The sequence below is a fragment of the Chaetodon auriga genome, chromosome 7 (assembly GCF_051107435.1).
Source record: "Chaetodon auriga isolate fChaAug3 chromosome 7, fChaAug3.hap1, whole genome shotgun sequence".
NCBI classification, from domain to species: Eukaryota; Metazoa; Chordata; class Actinopteri; order Chaetodontiformes; family Chaetodontidae; genus Chaetodon; species Chaetodon auriga.
The window spans coordinates 2875483-2892908 of NC_135080.1; the positions used below are offsets into that span (position 1 = coordinate 2875483).

The 17426-nt window shown below is 45.9% G+C and overlaps 1 protein-coding gene across 1 annotated transcript; it reads right to left on the minus strand.

Annotated features, from left to right (window-relative positions):
• Positions 1-11175: 11175 nt before the first annotated feature.
• On the minus strand, positions 11176-15537 carry foxa3 (forkhead box A3). Its single transcript, XM_076735425.1, has 2 exons — positions 15126-15537; positions 11176-13849 (listed from the first exon to the last, which is right to left on the minus strand). The coding sequence occupies exons 1-2, from the start codon at positions 15195-15197 to the stop codon at positions 12515-12517; spliced, it is 1407 nt and encodes a 468-aa protein (XP_076591540.1). The 5' UTR covers positions 15198-15537; the 3' UTR covers positions 11176-12514.
• Between the last annotated feature and the right edge of the window lie 1889 nt (positions 15538-17426).

The following is a 17426-nucleotide window of genomic DNA, read 5'->3' on the forward strand; positions in this document are numbered from 1 at the left end:
TAAAACAGTTTTTAATCAGGAACGAGCCTCTGCAGCTCCTGCAGCTTTATGCTTCCTCCTGCTAATAGAGCTTCAGTGCCTGCAGGGCCTCGTAATTAATCAACGATTCGGCTGATTCTTTCTTTTTTTTGTTTGTTTTGTTATCATCAATCCATTATTACAGAATCATCCCTCTTTCATTTCTACGGCGTCTTCTGTGGCTCAAACTGTGCGGTTGCGTGTTTTCAACCTGTGCTGTGAAAAGAAGTGGAGCTTGTCTGAGCGTGAGAGGCTGTCAGGATCTCCTCAAGGAGCCCTGTTCAGCCGCACACACCCTCAAACACACACGTACACACACATGTGCACACGCACACAGAGTCCGGAGCCAGCAGACATAGTAGCACTCATTCATCCTCTGGCAGCAGCCGCCTCCCCCCTCCCTCCTCCACCACTGGCCTTCAATCCTTCCCCCTGCTTTTTTCGTCCCTCCACCCTCCTCTTCTTCATCAACCCCCTCCTCAGACCACGTCCATTTTGGGGTTTGGGGAGGTAGAAAAACAGTCTGACGGATGAACAGACAGGATGGATACATCCATAACACAACCTGGCCCATTACGGACACCAGCACGCGCCAAACCATATTAGCCTGTGTCCACCGGCGATCTGTCCCAACAGTCCTGCCTTGTTTTTCTCTGTTTTCAGTGGAAAGTACACACTGCTGCACTGCACACAACAGAGCTGCAGCCAGGGTGTATTTGTAGTAGTGATTCAGGGCATCATCTGTCTGGATGCTGGGGACTGGTTCAACCTGCTCAAGTGTCCTTGAGCAAGACGCTGAATCCCTTCCAGCTCCAGCGGTGGTGTTCTGTAGTTGTGACTGGCCTGTGAATGTCCCTCCTGGGGAGGCTTAGGAAACTGTCTCTGTGATAGAGACTGAAATTTTACAACAAACGAAATGTCAAATCTAAAGTTTCTTCAGCTCAGCTCAGTTCAGTAGACGTCACTGCTAAACCACCGAATTATATAAGTCTGTAGATGACCTAGAGTCACTGTAGTTACTACAGTGTGTTCACTCTTTCCCAGGTGAGCAGGTTCATGTGAAACCAGGTCAGGAGCCGCTCAGGTAACACGTGGGCTCCTCAGAAGCAACAGAAACAGTAAAGGGGGTATTCTTCATGTGTGGGTGTTTATTTTAACCCCCTGATAATTGTGGCAGCACAATGGATGGCTGGAGGGCCACTAATCTGTCTCAGCTGGGTGCTGCGGCTCTCAGTGGATGTGTGTGTGTGTGTGTGTGTGTGTGTGTGTGTTGCTGTTAATTGGCCCTAGCCAGGGGGTCTCTGATTGGGAGGCGGTGGAAAAACAAATCAGCTGCAGTAACAGGTTGGTGAAAGTGTGAGAGACCTTTAGATTCCTCTGTAACATGTCAGTGAGTGGGTGGGTGGAGGTGGGGGTGGGGGTGGAGGTGGGCCTGGTCTAAAGCTGTCAGTCATCCCTCATCTGGAGATACTGACCTGAATGAATTTTAAAGATGTCGTCACACTCACAGGTCACTGCAGTTTTTTTTTTTTTTTTCCTGCAAACAACGATGGAATCTGGTTGTAGTTCTAATGAAAATACTGTAGATCCGCTGATCAATAAGTGCACTTTCATCTGATTAATTCAAATTAATAGTTACTGCAAACTAAAATCTTTCATCAGACATTTGCCTACAGACGAGCAAACAATTCAACAGATTAAAAAGTTTCCAGTAAAACACCATTAATGAATGTTTATGTAGGTTTAAATGGAGAAGGACTAACTTTAAGTGTCCTGCAAACTGGATTGGTGTTAATCTTCATTTCAATGTCGTTTTATTTACATATCTGAAGTGATTTTTCTTCACAATGCTGCACAGTTTGTGGATGAAGCATCTTGCTCAAAGGCACGTCAGCAGCAGCTGATGAGGGAGGAGAGAAAGGTTCACTTCCCCTGCAGTCACTCTGCAGCGCTCCACGGACTCAGACCTGTTCTCTAACCTCTTGGCTACTTTCGCCATGGCCTCAGCAGTTAAACTGTCCTTACCTTCGTGTGTGTGTGTGTGTGTGTGTGTGTGTGTGTGTGTGTGTGTGTGTGTGTGTGTGTGAATGTGTGTCCAGCTGTACACACAACCAGCTAATGAACTCTAAGTGCCTGCAGTTGTCATTCTGGTGCGACCGTCTCCGGGCCTTCAGTCAAAGGCCGCAAAGCAGCTTGATTTGAGTTCATTCTGGTCTGAAGCATCGGGATGCAAGCCTCTGATCATCTTCCTCTGATGTATCCTAATAACAATTTAAACTGATTTAATTTAATTTAATGCGATACTTTTAACTGAGGACCTCCAGTATTTTGAGCAGCTGCAGATTTAACCCTGATGTTCTGTTTGGGTCGTCTTCATCAGGTCAGAAAACACAGTGAACATTGTTTGATCAGCTTGATGCACTCCTGTGTTTGAGCTCATTTCATGACGTGACCTGAGCCTGCAGAGTTGAGCTAATGGTGCTGAACATCACTTCCTCTGCTGCCTTATACACAGTGGATGAACAGCAGACAGGTGAGCAGACAGACAGGTAGACTTACGATAAACTGTACACAGCGCGGTACTAATGTGCTCGCACACAGTCACGTATTGTACACTCAAACGCACAAACGCATCCATGTTAGCATCCATAGTGAAACCAGTAAGGGGTGGGGCCTTCAGCATGCACACCTGTGATGACTGATAAGATAACTGCAGGGTGTAGTGTGTGTGTGTGTGTGAGAGAGAGAGTGTGTGTGCAGATGAAAAGTCATATTTCTTTGGTTCCTCTCTGTGAAGACAAACTGTGCAGTCGGCCTCCAGGCCATCACACTCACAGGGATACTGTCGGAGCTCCTCGGCTGTCTGATCCGCTGATAAAAAGTCAGCCAAAGCTAATTTGATTTTCAGTTGGTAGGATAATAAACAGTCAGAGATTGTCTGTGTTGTAAACAAAGATTAATTCTCTGATTCGCAGCAAATATTTGCAGCAAATAATCAGTGTCATGAGGATATTTGCCAAGTCATGGCTGTCTTCTTCGTACTTATCAAGTCGAAGCCAAGTTTTATTTATGTTTGGTTTACTTCAGCAGGGGAATCATCAGGGGCTAAATTTCACCCTGAAGCCATATCAAAGCAGAATCTTTAACAGTTCATAATAAAACCTATTTAGACTTATTCAGATTTAACCTTCTGAATGTTCTGCACATTGCTGTACATTAATGAAAGGAGAGATTTAGCAGAGATTTGTTAATTCAGGTATTTCACAACATGGAAGTCTAAAATATTCCTCTCACACTCGGATGAATGCATTTTCTGTTTACTTGCAACACGAAGAAGCACGTTATTTCTTATGGATTGAGGAGTTTTGTGGGCTAAATAAGTTTATTTTTTCACAACAGGAGACGGTGCCTTTATTTCATATCTGACAATATAGAGATAAACACAGATGTGGGGAGAGAGGATGGGATGACATGCAACAATGGTCCCAGTCTGGGATTGATACCGTGCCTGTTCACCCCTCTACTCATCTATTAAGGCCACATTTAAATGACGCTAAATAAAAGCTTGGCAAACAGCTGCTGCAGCTGTTCTAAACTTCAGATTTGCTCTCCTGATGCTCGTTTCTTCTTCTCTTCCTCTGAATGTTTTTATAAACCAGGGTAAACTGGCAGGCTCCTAAATGTCTCAGAAAAGCTGGCAGAAGAAATGTAATTTTACACAACGTGGTGTTTAATGTGCTCTGATAGAAGGATAAAAAAACCCTGAACAGATAGAGTGAAGCCTGACTGGGAGTCAAAGTCCTGGTTCTCACCCAGTCAGCCCCAAACCTCCAGTGTAAAGTCAGGTCTGGATGTGAGAGCAGAGCCAGATTCAACAGGGCGGTCTGACACATTGCTCCATCAGATTCTGTCATTTGGCAAAGGATGGAGAGCCTGTCTTCATCCATCTGTGAGCCAGAGACAAACACAGCCCCTGACATGCCCTCTGTGTGTCTTTATGTGCGTGTGTGTGCAGACATGTGTGTGTATGTCTCAATGTCAATGATTTACAAGGCAGCGGACAGTAGTGGCTGTCATGTCAATTCAAGTGGTGTTGTCTTAAAGTCTGGCCAGTAGCTCTTGCTACACACACACACACACACACAACACATGCTCTCCAGATGTTGGTGAACATTCCTGAAGGTCTCATCACATTTGTGGACATTGCATGTCTCTTCACACTGTCCTGACACTGTCACAGTCCAGTTCCCGGTTTGTTCAAACTGAAAGCAGCTCTGAAGAAACAGGACTTCCACTCGGCTTCAGGACTGAAGTCTGATGACTCTCTGCTGTCTAAAAGCATGAAAACTGTGGCTGGATGTGAAGCGAGACTGTTGTGGTCCCTCTGGTGAATGTTGGAGACGGGAATCATCATCTTTGCTCAGCGGCTCCTTCAAAACATCTTTCCAGCGTCTGCGTATTGTCGTGGAATCACTTGAGTTTGTTTTATTTGTGTAACTCTACACACAGATATGTTTAAGCCTGTATCCATCTTGTTTTGCTTTGTTTTCATGTTGTGGTCACTGTAGAACAGCTTGGGTGTAAGTGCCTTGCTCACAGGTATCTCGGCAGTGTAACTGTCAAGTGCAATTATGGGCAGTTTTCCAATGATGAGGGGTTTCCAGGAATAATCGCTTCGCCTGGGGAGGAACAACACAGTGATTAGAGTTAGTTTGCATGTTGGAGTGGATTTAACATCAGAAAGGATGTTTGACATCCTTCTGGTCTTGGAAGTGAAGGTGGCTTTGTGGACCAAAGATTAAGCGATACAAACAAGCTGGTGATGGTGGTTTCCCATCTGCTGCTACTCGCCAAGCTCAAGGCCCAACATCATTACAGCCAACCCGAGGTTCCCCACAGACTGATGAGAAGCAGAGCGCAGTACCATGTCCTGAGGATATTGTAGTTCACACCTCCTCTGCTGCATATCCAAACATCCTGGAACTATAGACGAGAAGCAGGAGTCTGGCCTGTAACGCAGCGTATTAACCTCTGACAGATTCTTATCGCTGTTGGATCCACTGGAGGCTCGATGTGAGCAGACAACACACCAAACAAAGCAATGCTTTTCAAAACCGCATGACTTTTATTTTGAAATCTGCCACGCATCATGTTACAGAGTGCCAGCAGGTGCTCTGTGTGTAATCATAACAGAGACAATGTTACTCACGGAAATTAAGATAAGATAAGATGAAACTTTAATGAGCCCTGAAGGGAAACTGGGTCAGTGCAAACAGAGATGGGATGCAGCAAAGAAAACTACAACAGGGACAAGAAGCAGAGGAGGAAATAGAGCAAACGTCATGAATTTAGCTAATGAGGGATCACGTTAGCATTTAATTATTCAAGCTGGATCACAAACGTCTGCATGAGATGTCACTATGAATTTCTGTCTGTGTCCCTTTGAACTTCTACTAATTTAAAACGAGTACAGAAACGTTCGCACGCAGCTGAAGTTAAACATTTGGCTCCGGGGCACATTAACAAACATCAAAGAAGGAGCTGTGTCTGAGGGATTACAACCAGCAACCTTCTCAGAAACCTGCTCCCCTGACCTTTAACCTGCTATTGATGATGCTTCGAGGCCGCCCGCTGTCATTTTTTTAAAATGCCATGCATCTGTTGTGTCCCTGAGTCGATGGTCCTGCTTTGATCGATACTGTTCTCCCTGTCTGTCCCTCACCACACACACACACACACACACACACACACACACACACACACACACACAGTCAGGTTAAATATAATCAGCCGCCTCCTCTGTGCTCGTCTCTCAGGCCAGCAGCTTTATCTCGGGTCTCTTTGCAACACCCACGGCCGACAGAGCAAAGTCCAACAGCTTATCTGTGCCTCTGCCGGCCAGTGGCGCTCTGTCTGTCTGTCTGTCTGTCTGTCTGTCTGTCTGTCTGTCTGTCTGCCTGCCTGCCTGTCTGTCCGTCTGTCTGTCTGTCTGTCTGCCTGTCTGCCTGCCTGTCTGTCTGCCTGTCTGTCTGTCTGTCTGTCTGTCTGTCTGTCTGTCTGTCTGCCTGCCTGCCTGTCTGTCCGTCTGTCTGTCTGTCTGTCTGCCTGTCTGCCTGCCTGTCTGTCTGCCTGTCTGTCTGTCTGTCTGTCTGTCTGCCTGCCTGCCTGTCTGTCCGTCTGTCTGTCTGTCTGTCTGCCTGTCTGCCTGCCTGTCTGTCTGTCTGTCCGTCTGTCTGTCTGTCTGTCTGCCTGTCTGCCTGCCTGTCTGTCTGCCTGTCTGTCTGTCTGTCTGCCTGTCTGTCCGTCTGTCTGTCTGTCTGTCTGCCTGCCTGTCTGTCCGTCTGTCTGTCTGTCTGTCTGTCTGTCTGTCTGCCTGTCTGTCCGTCTGTCCGTCTGTCTGCCTGTCTGCCTGCCTGTCTGTCTGCCTGTCTCTGTCTGTCTGTCCGTCCGTCTGTCCGTCTGTCTGTCTGCGTCTGTCATACACACTCCCTCTGATCGTCTCACTCTCTTTCATTTTGCTGTATTTGTAATAGGTTTGCGTCTGTGGGTTCCTTTCTGTTCATTATTCACCTGCCGCAGATGCAGTACAAAATAATGCCTCATCGTGACTAAGTGCAATGTTTAGGGCTGCACCTAATGTTTGTTTTCATCTGATTAATCAGTTAATTGTTTGAAATGAAGGATTGTGACAAATCTAAAATCTCAGGGCTCAAACTGATGAATGAATCAACTAAATGAATCACATGAAACAGAAAAAAGCAGCAGATCCTCACATCATAGAGGCTCTAACCAGGACATGTTTGGCATTTTTGTTGATTTGACGACTGATTTTCTGTTGATTGACTGATTTAAAAACACCTCACTGAGTCGTCCCTGTTCATATTTCAGTGTGTTGAAAGCCTGTTGTACCATTTTAGACAAATAAGTATAAATTTGTTGAGAGCTCGGGCTCAGCTTGCTCTCCCTGACTTATGAACTGTCTTTCTTCTTCTTCTTAACGAGCTGCAGTCTGTCTAACTGTCTGTCTCTTTGCAGTCCATCTGACTGTCTGTCTGCCTGCTTAACTGACAAACTGTCTGTCAACCCCCCCGTTTAGCAGCGACTGTCACTGTCTTTCTGACTGCCTCAGATTAATTCTAAGACCTAATTACCTTCATGTTACCGGTTTCAGGTGCTACAGACATAATTCATCATCATTATTAGCTCCATGTAACCGAGTGTTTGGTGGAGCCCACAGTGTCTGATGAAAAACATGCTTCTTTCAGTCTCAGATCCTGACCGACTGTCTTACTGTCTAACTAACTGAGCTGTCTGTCTGTTATCCAACCCATCTATTTTTCAAAAAAAGGGAGAGTATAACCTGAGGGCTGAACTGAAAGTGCTCCCTTCCTTCTCCCTCTCTCGCTCCCTCCCTTCAATTCCCTCCCTCTCCTCAGGCAATAACAAGTGTAAACAGTAGATCCACCTAACAGGATCCAGGATGCACAGCCTCATTTGCATTGCACATCTTGAAAACACGCACCACCCTTCTCTTTCTTTCTCTCTTTCTTTCTTTCTTTCTTTCTTTCTTTCTTTCTTTCTTTCTTTCTTTCTTTCTTTCTTTCAGTGCATGCTTGTATCAGTTTCTCATGATGAGATCAGAATCAAACACCTGCTAAATGGAGAAATCCTCACTGCACTGCTGCACAGTTGTCAGCTCATTCGGGCCTTTTTTGTTTTATTCTTCAGTCAAAGTCAGAGCTGAAGCTGTTTGCTGAAACACAGTTTGAGCGTGTTTGGCCCGCAGAGCGAGCAGCTTCTTAAAGTACCACAGAGATCCCAGTGGCTATAATATGATGACATGAAGGTTAGACATAAAGTACAGCAGAAAATATGTCATATTTTGCATGAAACAGCACAGAGGCTCTTTGTGCAGGTGTGCATGCTCGCAGGCTCCACACTGGATTTGCTGTCACCAGCAGTTCAGCCTGAGGGCAGCTGTCATCAAGTGTTCAACGGGGCAAACTGAGAGACTGTTGCACCTCAGGAGACAAGTATCCACTATGCTGAACATGACAACAGCGTCGCCCTCACACACGTCCGAAGGCCACACTGACGCTCTTTAAAGCTCCTTCAAGACTCTCAGTGACGGCGATTATGCAAAACGAGACACAAAGTGATTTGACTTGATAAGATCTTATCTGTGGGAAGTCTTTCCCACCAGAAGTGTTTGCCTTCACTTCACCTAAAGCTGTATTTTACATCTTCATCTGTCATCATATGAGATGATGAGAAAGACTGTCACTGTTAGAATGAGCGCTTTGCTTCAGCTCATCACAAAATTAGACAAAAGTTTGAAGTTTCTTTCTAAATCGATTAAGTGGAGAATTAATTGAGTTACTGAATATAAATGAGTGAGTAAACTTAAGCCAAGTGAATCATATTGACAGCGATGACAAAACCAGTGGTAGGCAGGATGTGGGCTGCCCACCTGGATTTCTCCCAGTGCTCCCAATATCCCAAACTTAACCAGACCATAGCTGCATGTGCGGACATTAAAGAAAGAGAGTATCTTAAAAACACTGTTATTGAACTCAATCTGGTGAATCAGTTTGCAGAATCATCCAGTGCTGATGTTGAGAATTCAGCTGTGCTTTGTGGCTGCTTCCCTTGAGCTCATTTATCAAAAGCTGCACCTTTAAGGACACTGATCTTCATCACGGTGAACACACTGTTAACACAGAAAGGTCATGAAATGAAATATGAACTGTCAAAAGTCACATTGGGAGAAATGAGGCTCTGGATCTGGAGAGAAGACGACACGTTGGTTTCATTTGAATCCAAAACCCTCCCAGACCCTCACCAAGCCACTGCTGAGCCTAAAGCTAACCAAGCTGTAACCGTGTAGCGACCTCCTCTTCTGGATGTCTGCAGAAAATCCAAAACAGTCTGCATTTCATAAAGAAACAGACGCAGTGATGAGGCAGTCATGGCCAAAACGACGCACGGCTTCCTCCATTTTTTAGTATTTTACGGTTTCATATGAAGGTCACAGGAGATCCCCGTTCGACAGTCCACAAACCGGCTTCACGTGGTCAAATGATTGTGACGTTGATGTGAAAAAGCAGCATCACTGCGCCGTGTTTCCCTTCCCATGCTGACAAAGACAACATTTAGATTTCATGAGATCAGCCTCTACATTTATGAAAAAACAGCAACAACGTGTGGATAAGACAGAAATCACTGAAACTTTAACAAACTCATATCTTCCAGCTGAGGTTATTCTGGCCGATTGTGAGAGGAGATTCATTTATTATGACATCCAGACTGTTATCAGCAGGCGGGATTTTCTAAGAAGCTCGCGGTTGGAAACTGGGTCAGCTGAGGGTTACAGAATACACCTGAAAGGTTACGAATGTAAGGGTCACACCAACTGTTGCATTGTTGCTCCTTCAAAAAGCTCAACCACAGCATGTTATCTGTGGATAGACTCTAATCTGTTTTCCTTCATGAGAAGCCTGCACTGAATGTGACCACTATCAGTGTGGTCACCTGATTACTGCGAGGGGACGTATCAGTGACATTTTAGAGCTGGCCAGGTTAGTCATACCTGGAGCAGGCTGGTGTGTGTGTGTGTGTGTGTGTGTGTGTGTGTGTGTGTGTGTGTGTCTTTGTAGCTGTGGAGACTGTATCAGGCGAGTGCTGGCCTATCTTATCAAGCCAACTGCTCTGAAGGGACTATTGTGCATGCAAGGTGACGAACTGCCTTAGATTCCCACTCAGTAACCATTTCTTTGAGGTGTGTGTGTGTGTGTGTGTGTGTGTGTTGGGCTCTTTTAGAGGCCCGTGTATTGATGTTGTATCATAAAAAGGGAGAAATTATCAGAAAAAGGCTCGGGTTACTCCAGCAACAGGCACCATAATGTGCTCCTTAGCTTTGAGATTCATTGATCGAAGCTGAAGTTAAACAGTGAGGCTCACATGTCGAGTGTAAGCGTGTGTTTGTGTGTCGCTGCGCTGCCCGGGGCTCACAGCTGCTGGGCTTAACGTGACTGAGAAGAAAAGGCAGCTACAAATACGTGACTGCGACAACACGGGCCCGGGTTGAGCAACCGCCAGCGGACAGACAGGCGGACATGCAGAAAGACAGGTAGACGGGAGGCCTGGCGACAGGGCAGGGAGCAGCAGGCCAGGGGAGGGCAGCTGCAGGAACCACGATCAATAATCAACTGTTTTCCTGTGAAGAGAAGGAACCATGAGGACGGCTCAGGAAAAAGCCCCAGTTCACGATGTTTTCATGTGTGTCAGTATCTCGTCTTTTTCTCTGACGTTGAACAATAGTGATTCAGCAGGTTTTCATGCGTTAGAGGAAAGCTCCTCTGAGGTGAACAGGAAGTGTTTGACGTTTGTTTGTGATCAACAGGAAGTGATCGGACCGGGCAGGAGGAGCCGCAGAGGTAAAGATTAAAGAGCCAAATATTCTGCTTTGACTTTCTCCCTGTTTGTGTTTTGCTGGCTTGCTGGTAGTTTTTCTAGTGCAGGGTCAGAGGCAGGGCAGTAGTTTTTGGAGTGGTCCGGGCCTCGCTGTGTGTGTGTGTGTGTGTGTGTGTGTGTGTGTGTGTGTGTGTGTGTGTGTGTGTGCCGATGGCCTGTGCAGAGGTCTGCTTTGAGGCTCTCAGTGTGATCCAGCAGTGTTTAGTCTACCAGCCCTACATGTCACACACCACAGTCATTTGGTCAGGAGCTGTTTCAACAAGACGCTGCTATTCCTGCAGCGCCGCCTCGTCAGCCAGGTGAAAAAAGAGCCGCGATTGATTGATTGGCCGAGTCGTCAAGTTCCTGCCGTGACGTAGAAACTTATATCTGCCTGGTTTTCACAAGAGCAATTTATTAGTGCAGCATGTGTTTCATCGACTGGCTTAAAGATTATTAAACCTTGAGATTTTTAAAATTTGCATGACATGATTGTGATTTTAATGTGATGGTCGCCTTTTAGGATTTTATGAAATTTCAATAAAGTCCTTGAAAAGTTGCGAAACACTTTGTGCATAAACGGAAAAGAAAAACAAACGCACCATTTCTCCCCACATTTTTTGCCTTTTTAATAAGAAAAATGAAACATGAATCATGTTAATCACATTTAAACCAACAGAAACAACAACAACAAAAAACAATATATTATATCAGCACACTTTCAAAGTTTGAAAAGCAACATAGCTTAAATAAAAGACATTTCTCTTTGAAACTAAAATGCTCCACAAAGGACATCGTGTGACCTGAAGCTTCTGCGTCCTTCGCTGGTTTTCAGAATAATCCTTCACTACATCATCGATATTGATCTCTTATCAGATCAGCAGTCGTTTTGAAGAAAAGGCACTTTTTGGACACTGAGGGTTATTTGACACCCTTTGACTTTGTTACACTGATCCCATTGAGCTGATGCATTGACAGCGTTGGGGGGAGTTCCTAAGTATTGTTGTAACACACACAAACACACACACTATCAGCCCACCTGGCCAGTGGGAGCTCCATAGTGCAAAGTACTGTATGTAAATCCTCCCGTAGTGCATCTCTCCTCCACTCCGCCGTTTTAGTAACTGACTGAACTCCCCCTGCACCTCACCAGCTATTCAAAACATGACAGGCTGCTGAGAAGCATTTGGTTTAAACGCTCTTGTCAAGGTAACAACAGGAAATGATTGTGGGAAATGAAGAACATAAACATGACATGTTTTTTTTTTTTTTTAGTCTTTACCACAGTTACTTTGCCTCTTTCCTTCTGGCTGCAGAAGACGTTTCAACTTCTGTTTCCTCTGCGCTCCAGCAAGGACAGAAAGGCTTCATTTTCTTCATATCGACCAAAGTACAGACTTCATGAGCTACATCTACATTGACGGATCTGACAGAAATGACGGAACGTAGTGTGAAATGCTGTAACAAACACACCAAAAACTGCAGTAACACCTGCCTGAAGCAGTAACCTGAAACTCGCCTTCTTTGGATTCAAAAACCTCACGCTGGGGTTGTAACTGGTCAACAGAGCACTATACAAGATATATTAAACTTTATTCCCTTCATAAATAAATGCAAATATCCTTTTCCCCCACATTACCTCTATTTACATTTTGTACAAAGCCAATTTCACCATGTGCAGTGCTGCTGCGACAGGTACGGACTTCTGTTGGCTGTTTCCTTTCCACACAGACCAGTCAAATGTCTTCTTCATCACTTAAGACTTCCAATCGTCCGGCTTCCCTTCTCTGTCCTCCATGTAACCAACCAGTCTCCATGTTCGTCAGTTTTGGCAGAAGATCTGCCTCTTACACGGCAGCCATTTTAGATGTGAGTCTCTTCCAAGGCCACTGGACGTGAGCCAGAGAGGGGCCGAGAAAAAAGAGGAAGATGAAGAGGGCTTGGGTGTCCATTTTAGAAAAGGCGGAGAGAAAGAGAAGCCTCCATCTTTGCTCACCTCTGCAGACCAGTGTGTACGTGTGTGTGGGGGCGGTGAGTGTCCACATTAGGAGGCGTTGAGCACCGAGCGGCTGTACAGATTTTGGTAGTAAGCGCCTGAGTCCATGGTGGTTGGCCCTGGGCTGTCGTAGATCTGCTTCGCTCCCACAGGTGAGCTGCCGGTGTAGCTGTTGTAGGCCATCACCTGGTCCTGGTAGGACTTGAGGTCCATCTTCTGCTCGTTGGACATGAGGTTGGTGATGGAGAAGGGATGGTTGAAGTTGTAGTGGGGGTCCAGGGACTTGAGAGTGTCACTCTGTAGGTCCATGTGGTGCTGCATGGTACTGGGCAGGAGGTGGGTGTTACCCACTAAAGACTGGGAATGGAGGAGCAGGTTGGAGGAGGAGGAGGAGGTGGCTGAGAGGGACAAGGAGGATGGAGGCATGGAGGACGAGGTGGAGGAAGAGGGGGGCAGGGAGACAGGCGGGCTGTGGAGGTGTGAGGAGGACAGCGGCGGGCAGTCTAGAGGAACCAGGGAGTTTCGGGGGTGCGGCTGGTCGTCGGAGGAGCCCGGGTGAGAGTTGTCTGAGTGGGCGGAGTCGGCTCCCTCTGACCCTCCTGTGGGGCTGTCATCCTCCATCTGGGAATCTCCACTGTGGCCTCCTTTCCCTGAGCCCTCCTGGCTCTTGCCTGCTTTCTTCGCCATCTTGTCCTCGATCTTGAAGCGTTTCTGGCGCCTCAGGTAGCAGCCGTTCTCAAACATGTTGCCTGACTGCGGGTGCAGAGTCCAGTAAGAGCCTTTGCCCGGCTTGTCCGGCGAGCGAGCCACCTTCACAAAGCAGTCGTTGAAGGAGAGCGAGTGGCGGATGGAGTTCTGCCAACGCTGCTGGTTCTCGCGGTAGTAGGGGAACAGGTCCATGATCCACTGGTAGATCTCGTTCAGGGTGAGCATCTTGCTGCCACTCTGCTGGATCGCCATTGTGATGAGGGAGATGTAGGAATATGGCGGCTTGGCGTGGGTCAGGGAGCGTCGGTAGGGCTTCGGGGGAATATCCTTGGGCCCGGCCCGGCTCAGGGTTGCAGTGGTGGGGTACCCCAGCTGGCTCATGGACTGCCCCATGTTCTGGTAGTGGGACAAGGAGCCCAGGGAGCCCGGAGCAGCGGGGCCCAGCTGGGTTAACGGGCCTGAGCTGAGGGAGGAGGGCACTGGGGAGAGGGACATGTGACCGGGCCCGGAGCTCATGGAGGCCAGCGGGGAACTGCTGAGGCTGGAGCTCGGGTACGCCATGTTCATGCCTGCAGGCGAGGCGGTGGCTGGATTCAAGTTGATGTAGCTGTTGATGGTGCCCATGGAGCCCATGGAGCCCAGACCAGAGTTCATAGTGCTGGGAGAGGAATACATCTGGAGGAAAGAGGAGCACAACATCTGGTTATTGACCAGGGAAGGAAATATCATGGACATACATGCAAGTACAATTACAGTCAGTGTGAGTAACAGAATAAAATTAATTAATTATTTCTAAAAATGTAGAAAACAGAGAACATACACAGTTCCGTAGTTTTAAACTGATATTAATTGAATTAGTACATTAAAATCTTGTTTAAACAGGAGAGTGAAGCGGTTTAACTCTGCATTTAAAAAGTGCCTCCTTATCAATGCACAATGAAGCTCTCAGTGCGCGGAGAGGACATGGATTTCACACGGCGATGTTAACCTGAAAATGCGTAAAAAGCGCGTCATGGTGCCCCTCGGCTCAGACGGCCTCCTCCACTGCTTCCGTGGAAAAAACAAGTCCACCAAACGTTAACGCGCAGCTGGAGGAATTCGATGTGCGATTTTTTCGTCAAAGATGAATAATTCGATGTTTAATATCTCAGTTCTTTTTTTGAGGGGAAATCTCGGAAAGCGTCACACATGAGGGGGAATAATCGAAAAACAGAATCCAGGCGGACAGACGGTATCTCGGCCCGTTTACTCATCGTTGGTTAAATATTATCAGACTCTTCTAATTTCATCAGGCCGAGGTGAGAAGTGACGCTGCTGATGGAATCAACCCTAATTGAATTAGTGAGAGAGAAAAAGTCTTTTTACATTTACACCTGAACTGTCGCAACACCTCGGCGGCTGCGGGGACACAAAGGAAGAGGATCTATTGATGAGCAAATACCTCCAAAAAGGCCCCGAATATTTAGAATTACGGTTAGAACATCAGTATCAGCGACTTCATTAACATTTTTAAATCGAATAATAATTTAGTGGCTTGTGAAAATACCTGTTATTGTTTTTTTATTTTTCAAAAATGTTCCTAATTTTACAGAAGAAAAACATCTGAATTATTTTTGGGGCCCTTTTGAAGGATTCTTCTCCAGATGGTTTTTTCATATTCGTCCAAAAACACACACAAAAAAAGCGCCTCAGTGTCATTCGATCGAATTTAAAGTTATTTTAATTCTTACGGTACTTCTGAAATATTTCCACGGGAGCTTAAGATTTTAAAGTTAAATCTTTGTAATGTTTTTCTAAAAGCTTTTCAGCCGTTTTTCGTTCCGCTGGAAATGTTCGCCAATTTTCTCTTTTCACTTCCAAGGAAAACCCGAGATTTACCGAGCAGTTTACAACAAAAAGAGATATGAACAGCGTGATGAAGTGATAGTTCGAGGTGTGATCGTGTCTTTACCTCACTGGCCTCGCTGTAGAAAGTATTCCATTCTGGTAGATCATGGGCTTCCATCTTCACAGAGCTCAACATCCCCAACACCAGTCAAGTCTGGAGGAGAAAGACTATCTAAGCCCAGAATTTAAAAACACGTATGGAGCAAAAATAAATATCAAATCCTTCGCAGTTGGACGTTTTCGGGGAAAAAAAAATCCAAACAGAAACGTGTCTCCCTTTTACCAAGAAAGAGGGAGAAAAAATCTAGAGTCACAGATGTGTGAGGAGAGTGTGACGCGGCGCTCCTGCGAGTAGTAAAGTCAATATTTCTTATTTGTCAGTCATCCATTGTTTCATAAGTTTAATCTTGTTATGGCTCAGCAGATGTTGACTTCTTCTTCTGGCCCCTTTCTTTCTGTCCGGGACGCGGCGTGCGGCAGGCGGAGGTGCAGCGCGCAAATACAGTAGAAAAAGCTGGACGCCCTCCTCTTATAAGGTGCCGGTGGGTCCCGCCCCGCTCCTCACATTTGAATACCGTGTCAGGATCCAGGAAGGGCCCCGCAAAAAGGCCGATGTGGCCCCCTGGCGTGCTGTATATTGGCCCGGCGGCTACACCGGGGCCACCCGGACGAAAGACATGTCCCATAATCCTCCAGAGACAGAGCTGAGAGGGTTTGCTTTCAGACAGCAGCTCAGTTCAAGAGCGTTGGGCGTTAATGTGGCCAACAGTCACACATCACACAGCTTATGAAAGAATGTTTTTTTTCTATAAGAAGATGAACGAATTTGACCCAAAATGCAGTAAAGTCACCTCCTTTCAACCCAAAACAACTTGATCAAATTAAACTTTTCTGGAATAAATTTTCATTTTTCAGGTTTGGGGAAATTAAATTAGAAAACGTCTGAAAAAGTGAAATTCTGCCACAAGATCGACGGAATATTTTACTTCAATTTGCAAAAAATTGAACTACTTTTACTGAGGTGAGGAGGCAGTTTGTGACGTGTGTGCGTGCGGGCGTACGTGTGTGTGCGTGTGTGTGTGTGTGTGGTGAGGGGCGTGAAAGTCGTTAATTCCCTCGGCTATCACTTCTCTGGGGCTATGAAGCTTTTAACACTTTGCCTGGGGCCTTGATTGTTGTAACTGCCAAACTTTCAGATTCCGGGTTTTGATAATATTTTCCTGATGAGCTTGAAAAAAAAAAACAAAAAACAAAACAACAACAACAACAACAACAACAAAAAAACTACGACTATATGGGAAATATTTGTCCACACGGAATAGAAGAAGTTCCCACTGATGACCCTTCCCAGAATTAAACATCAAATCAACAGGTAAAATAAGATCAATAAAAAATAAAATAAAACACATTATGGTAAAGAAAGTAAAGTACGTGGCGCCGTCACTCACTAATCAATCTTTAAATTTTGTTCATCTCCATTTGGCTCATTGAAGGTTTCCTGGATGTTCACGTGCGTAAATTTGGCTCGCTGAAATGAGAAGCACGTCTCCATCGTCTTTTTTTGTTTCTCCAAAGGGGCATTCGCGACCCGACGCCACAGAGAACTTCAATAAATAATGTAATCCCGGTGTGATGCATGAAGCCGGGCTCCTGTGTCGTGGAATACACATAGGCCTGGTGCAGACGGAGGCCCGTGAATGTCAATGCCTCTGCCTAATGGCCAGTCAATGGAGATGTAATTGATGCGCAGGCGGGAGGTCGACGGGATTAGACTGTGAGAAAAGATCTCGAGGAAATAAGAAATAACAGGATGGCACTTCCGCGCGCAGATGCACCAAAATACGAAGAAACCCAGTAAAAAGACGCGGGTTTACATTTGATTTCTGGAAAGTTTTTGGGACATGAACACGCAGAGGTCTGGCTGTGCTGCCTTCACGAACACTGCGCCTTCAGGAAACTTGATTGGATTTGTATTGGTGGTTATTGTCCTATAATCAGTCACTTTAATGTTTTCTTACCATCCAGCCCTCACGGATGCCGTCACATTCCAGCTGCAGCTCCGTGTGACTTCGCCAATCAGACTCTCCACAGAACATCACCTGCAAAGACTCCGAGATTATCGCCTGTTTGCAAAACGCTGTCAAGTCGATTAACACGTGGAATGAGCTAACACGTCAGTGTCTGTAATGATGTAATTAAGCCTGAAGGAGATTAGCTTTTTTTTCATCTGGACAGTTATGTAGCTGGAGATAATAAAGGTTAGTAAACTCTGACCCCCGGCCTCTGGACATGATAATTACAGAAAACAAACAAAAAATATGTGTGAAGTTTCCACAGAAGGAAGAGGATCATAAAAGCATCACAC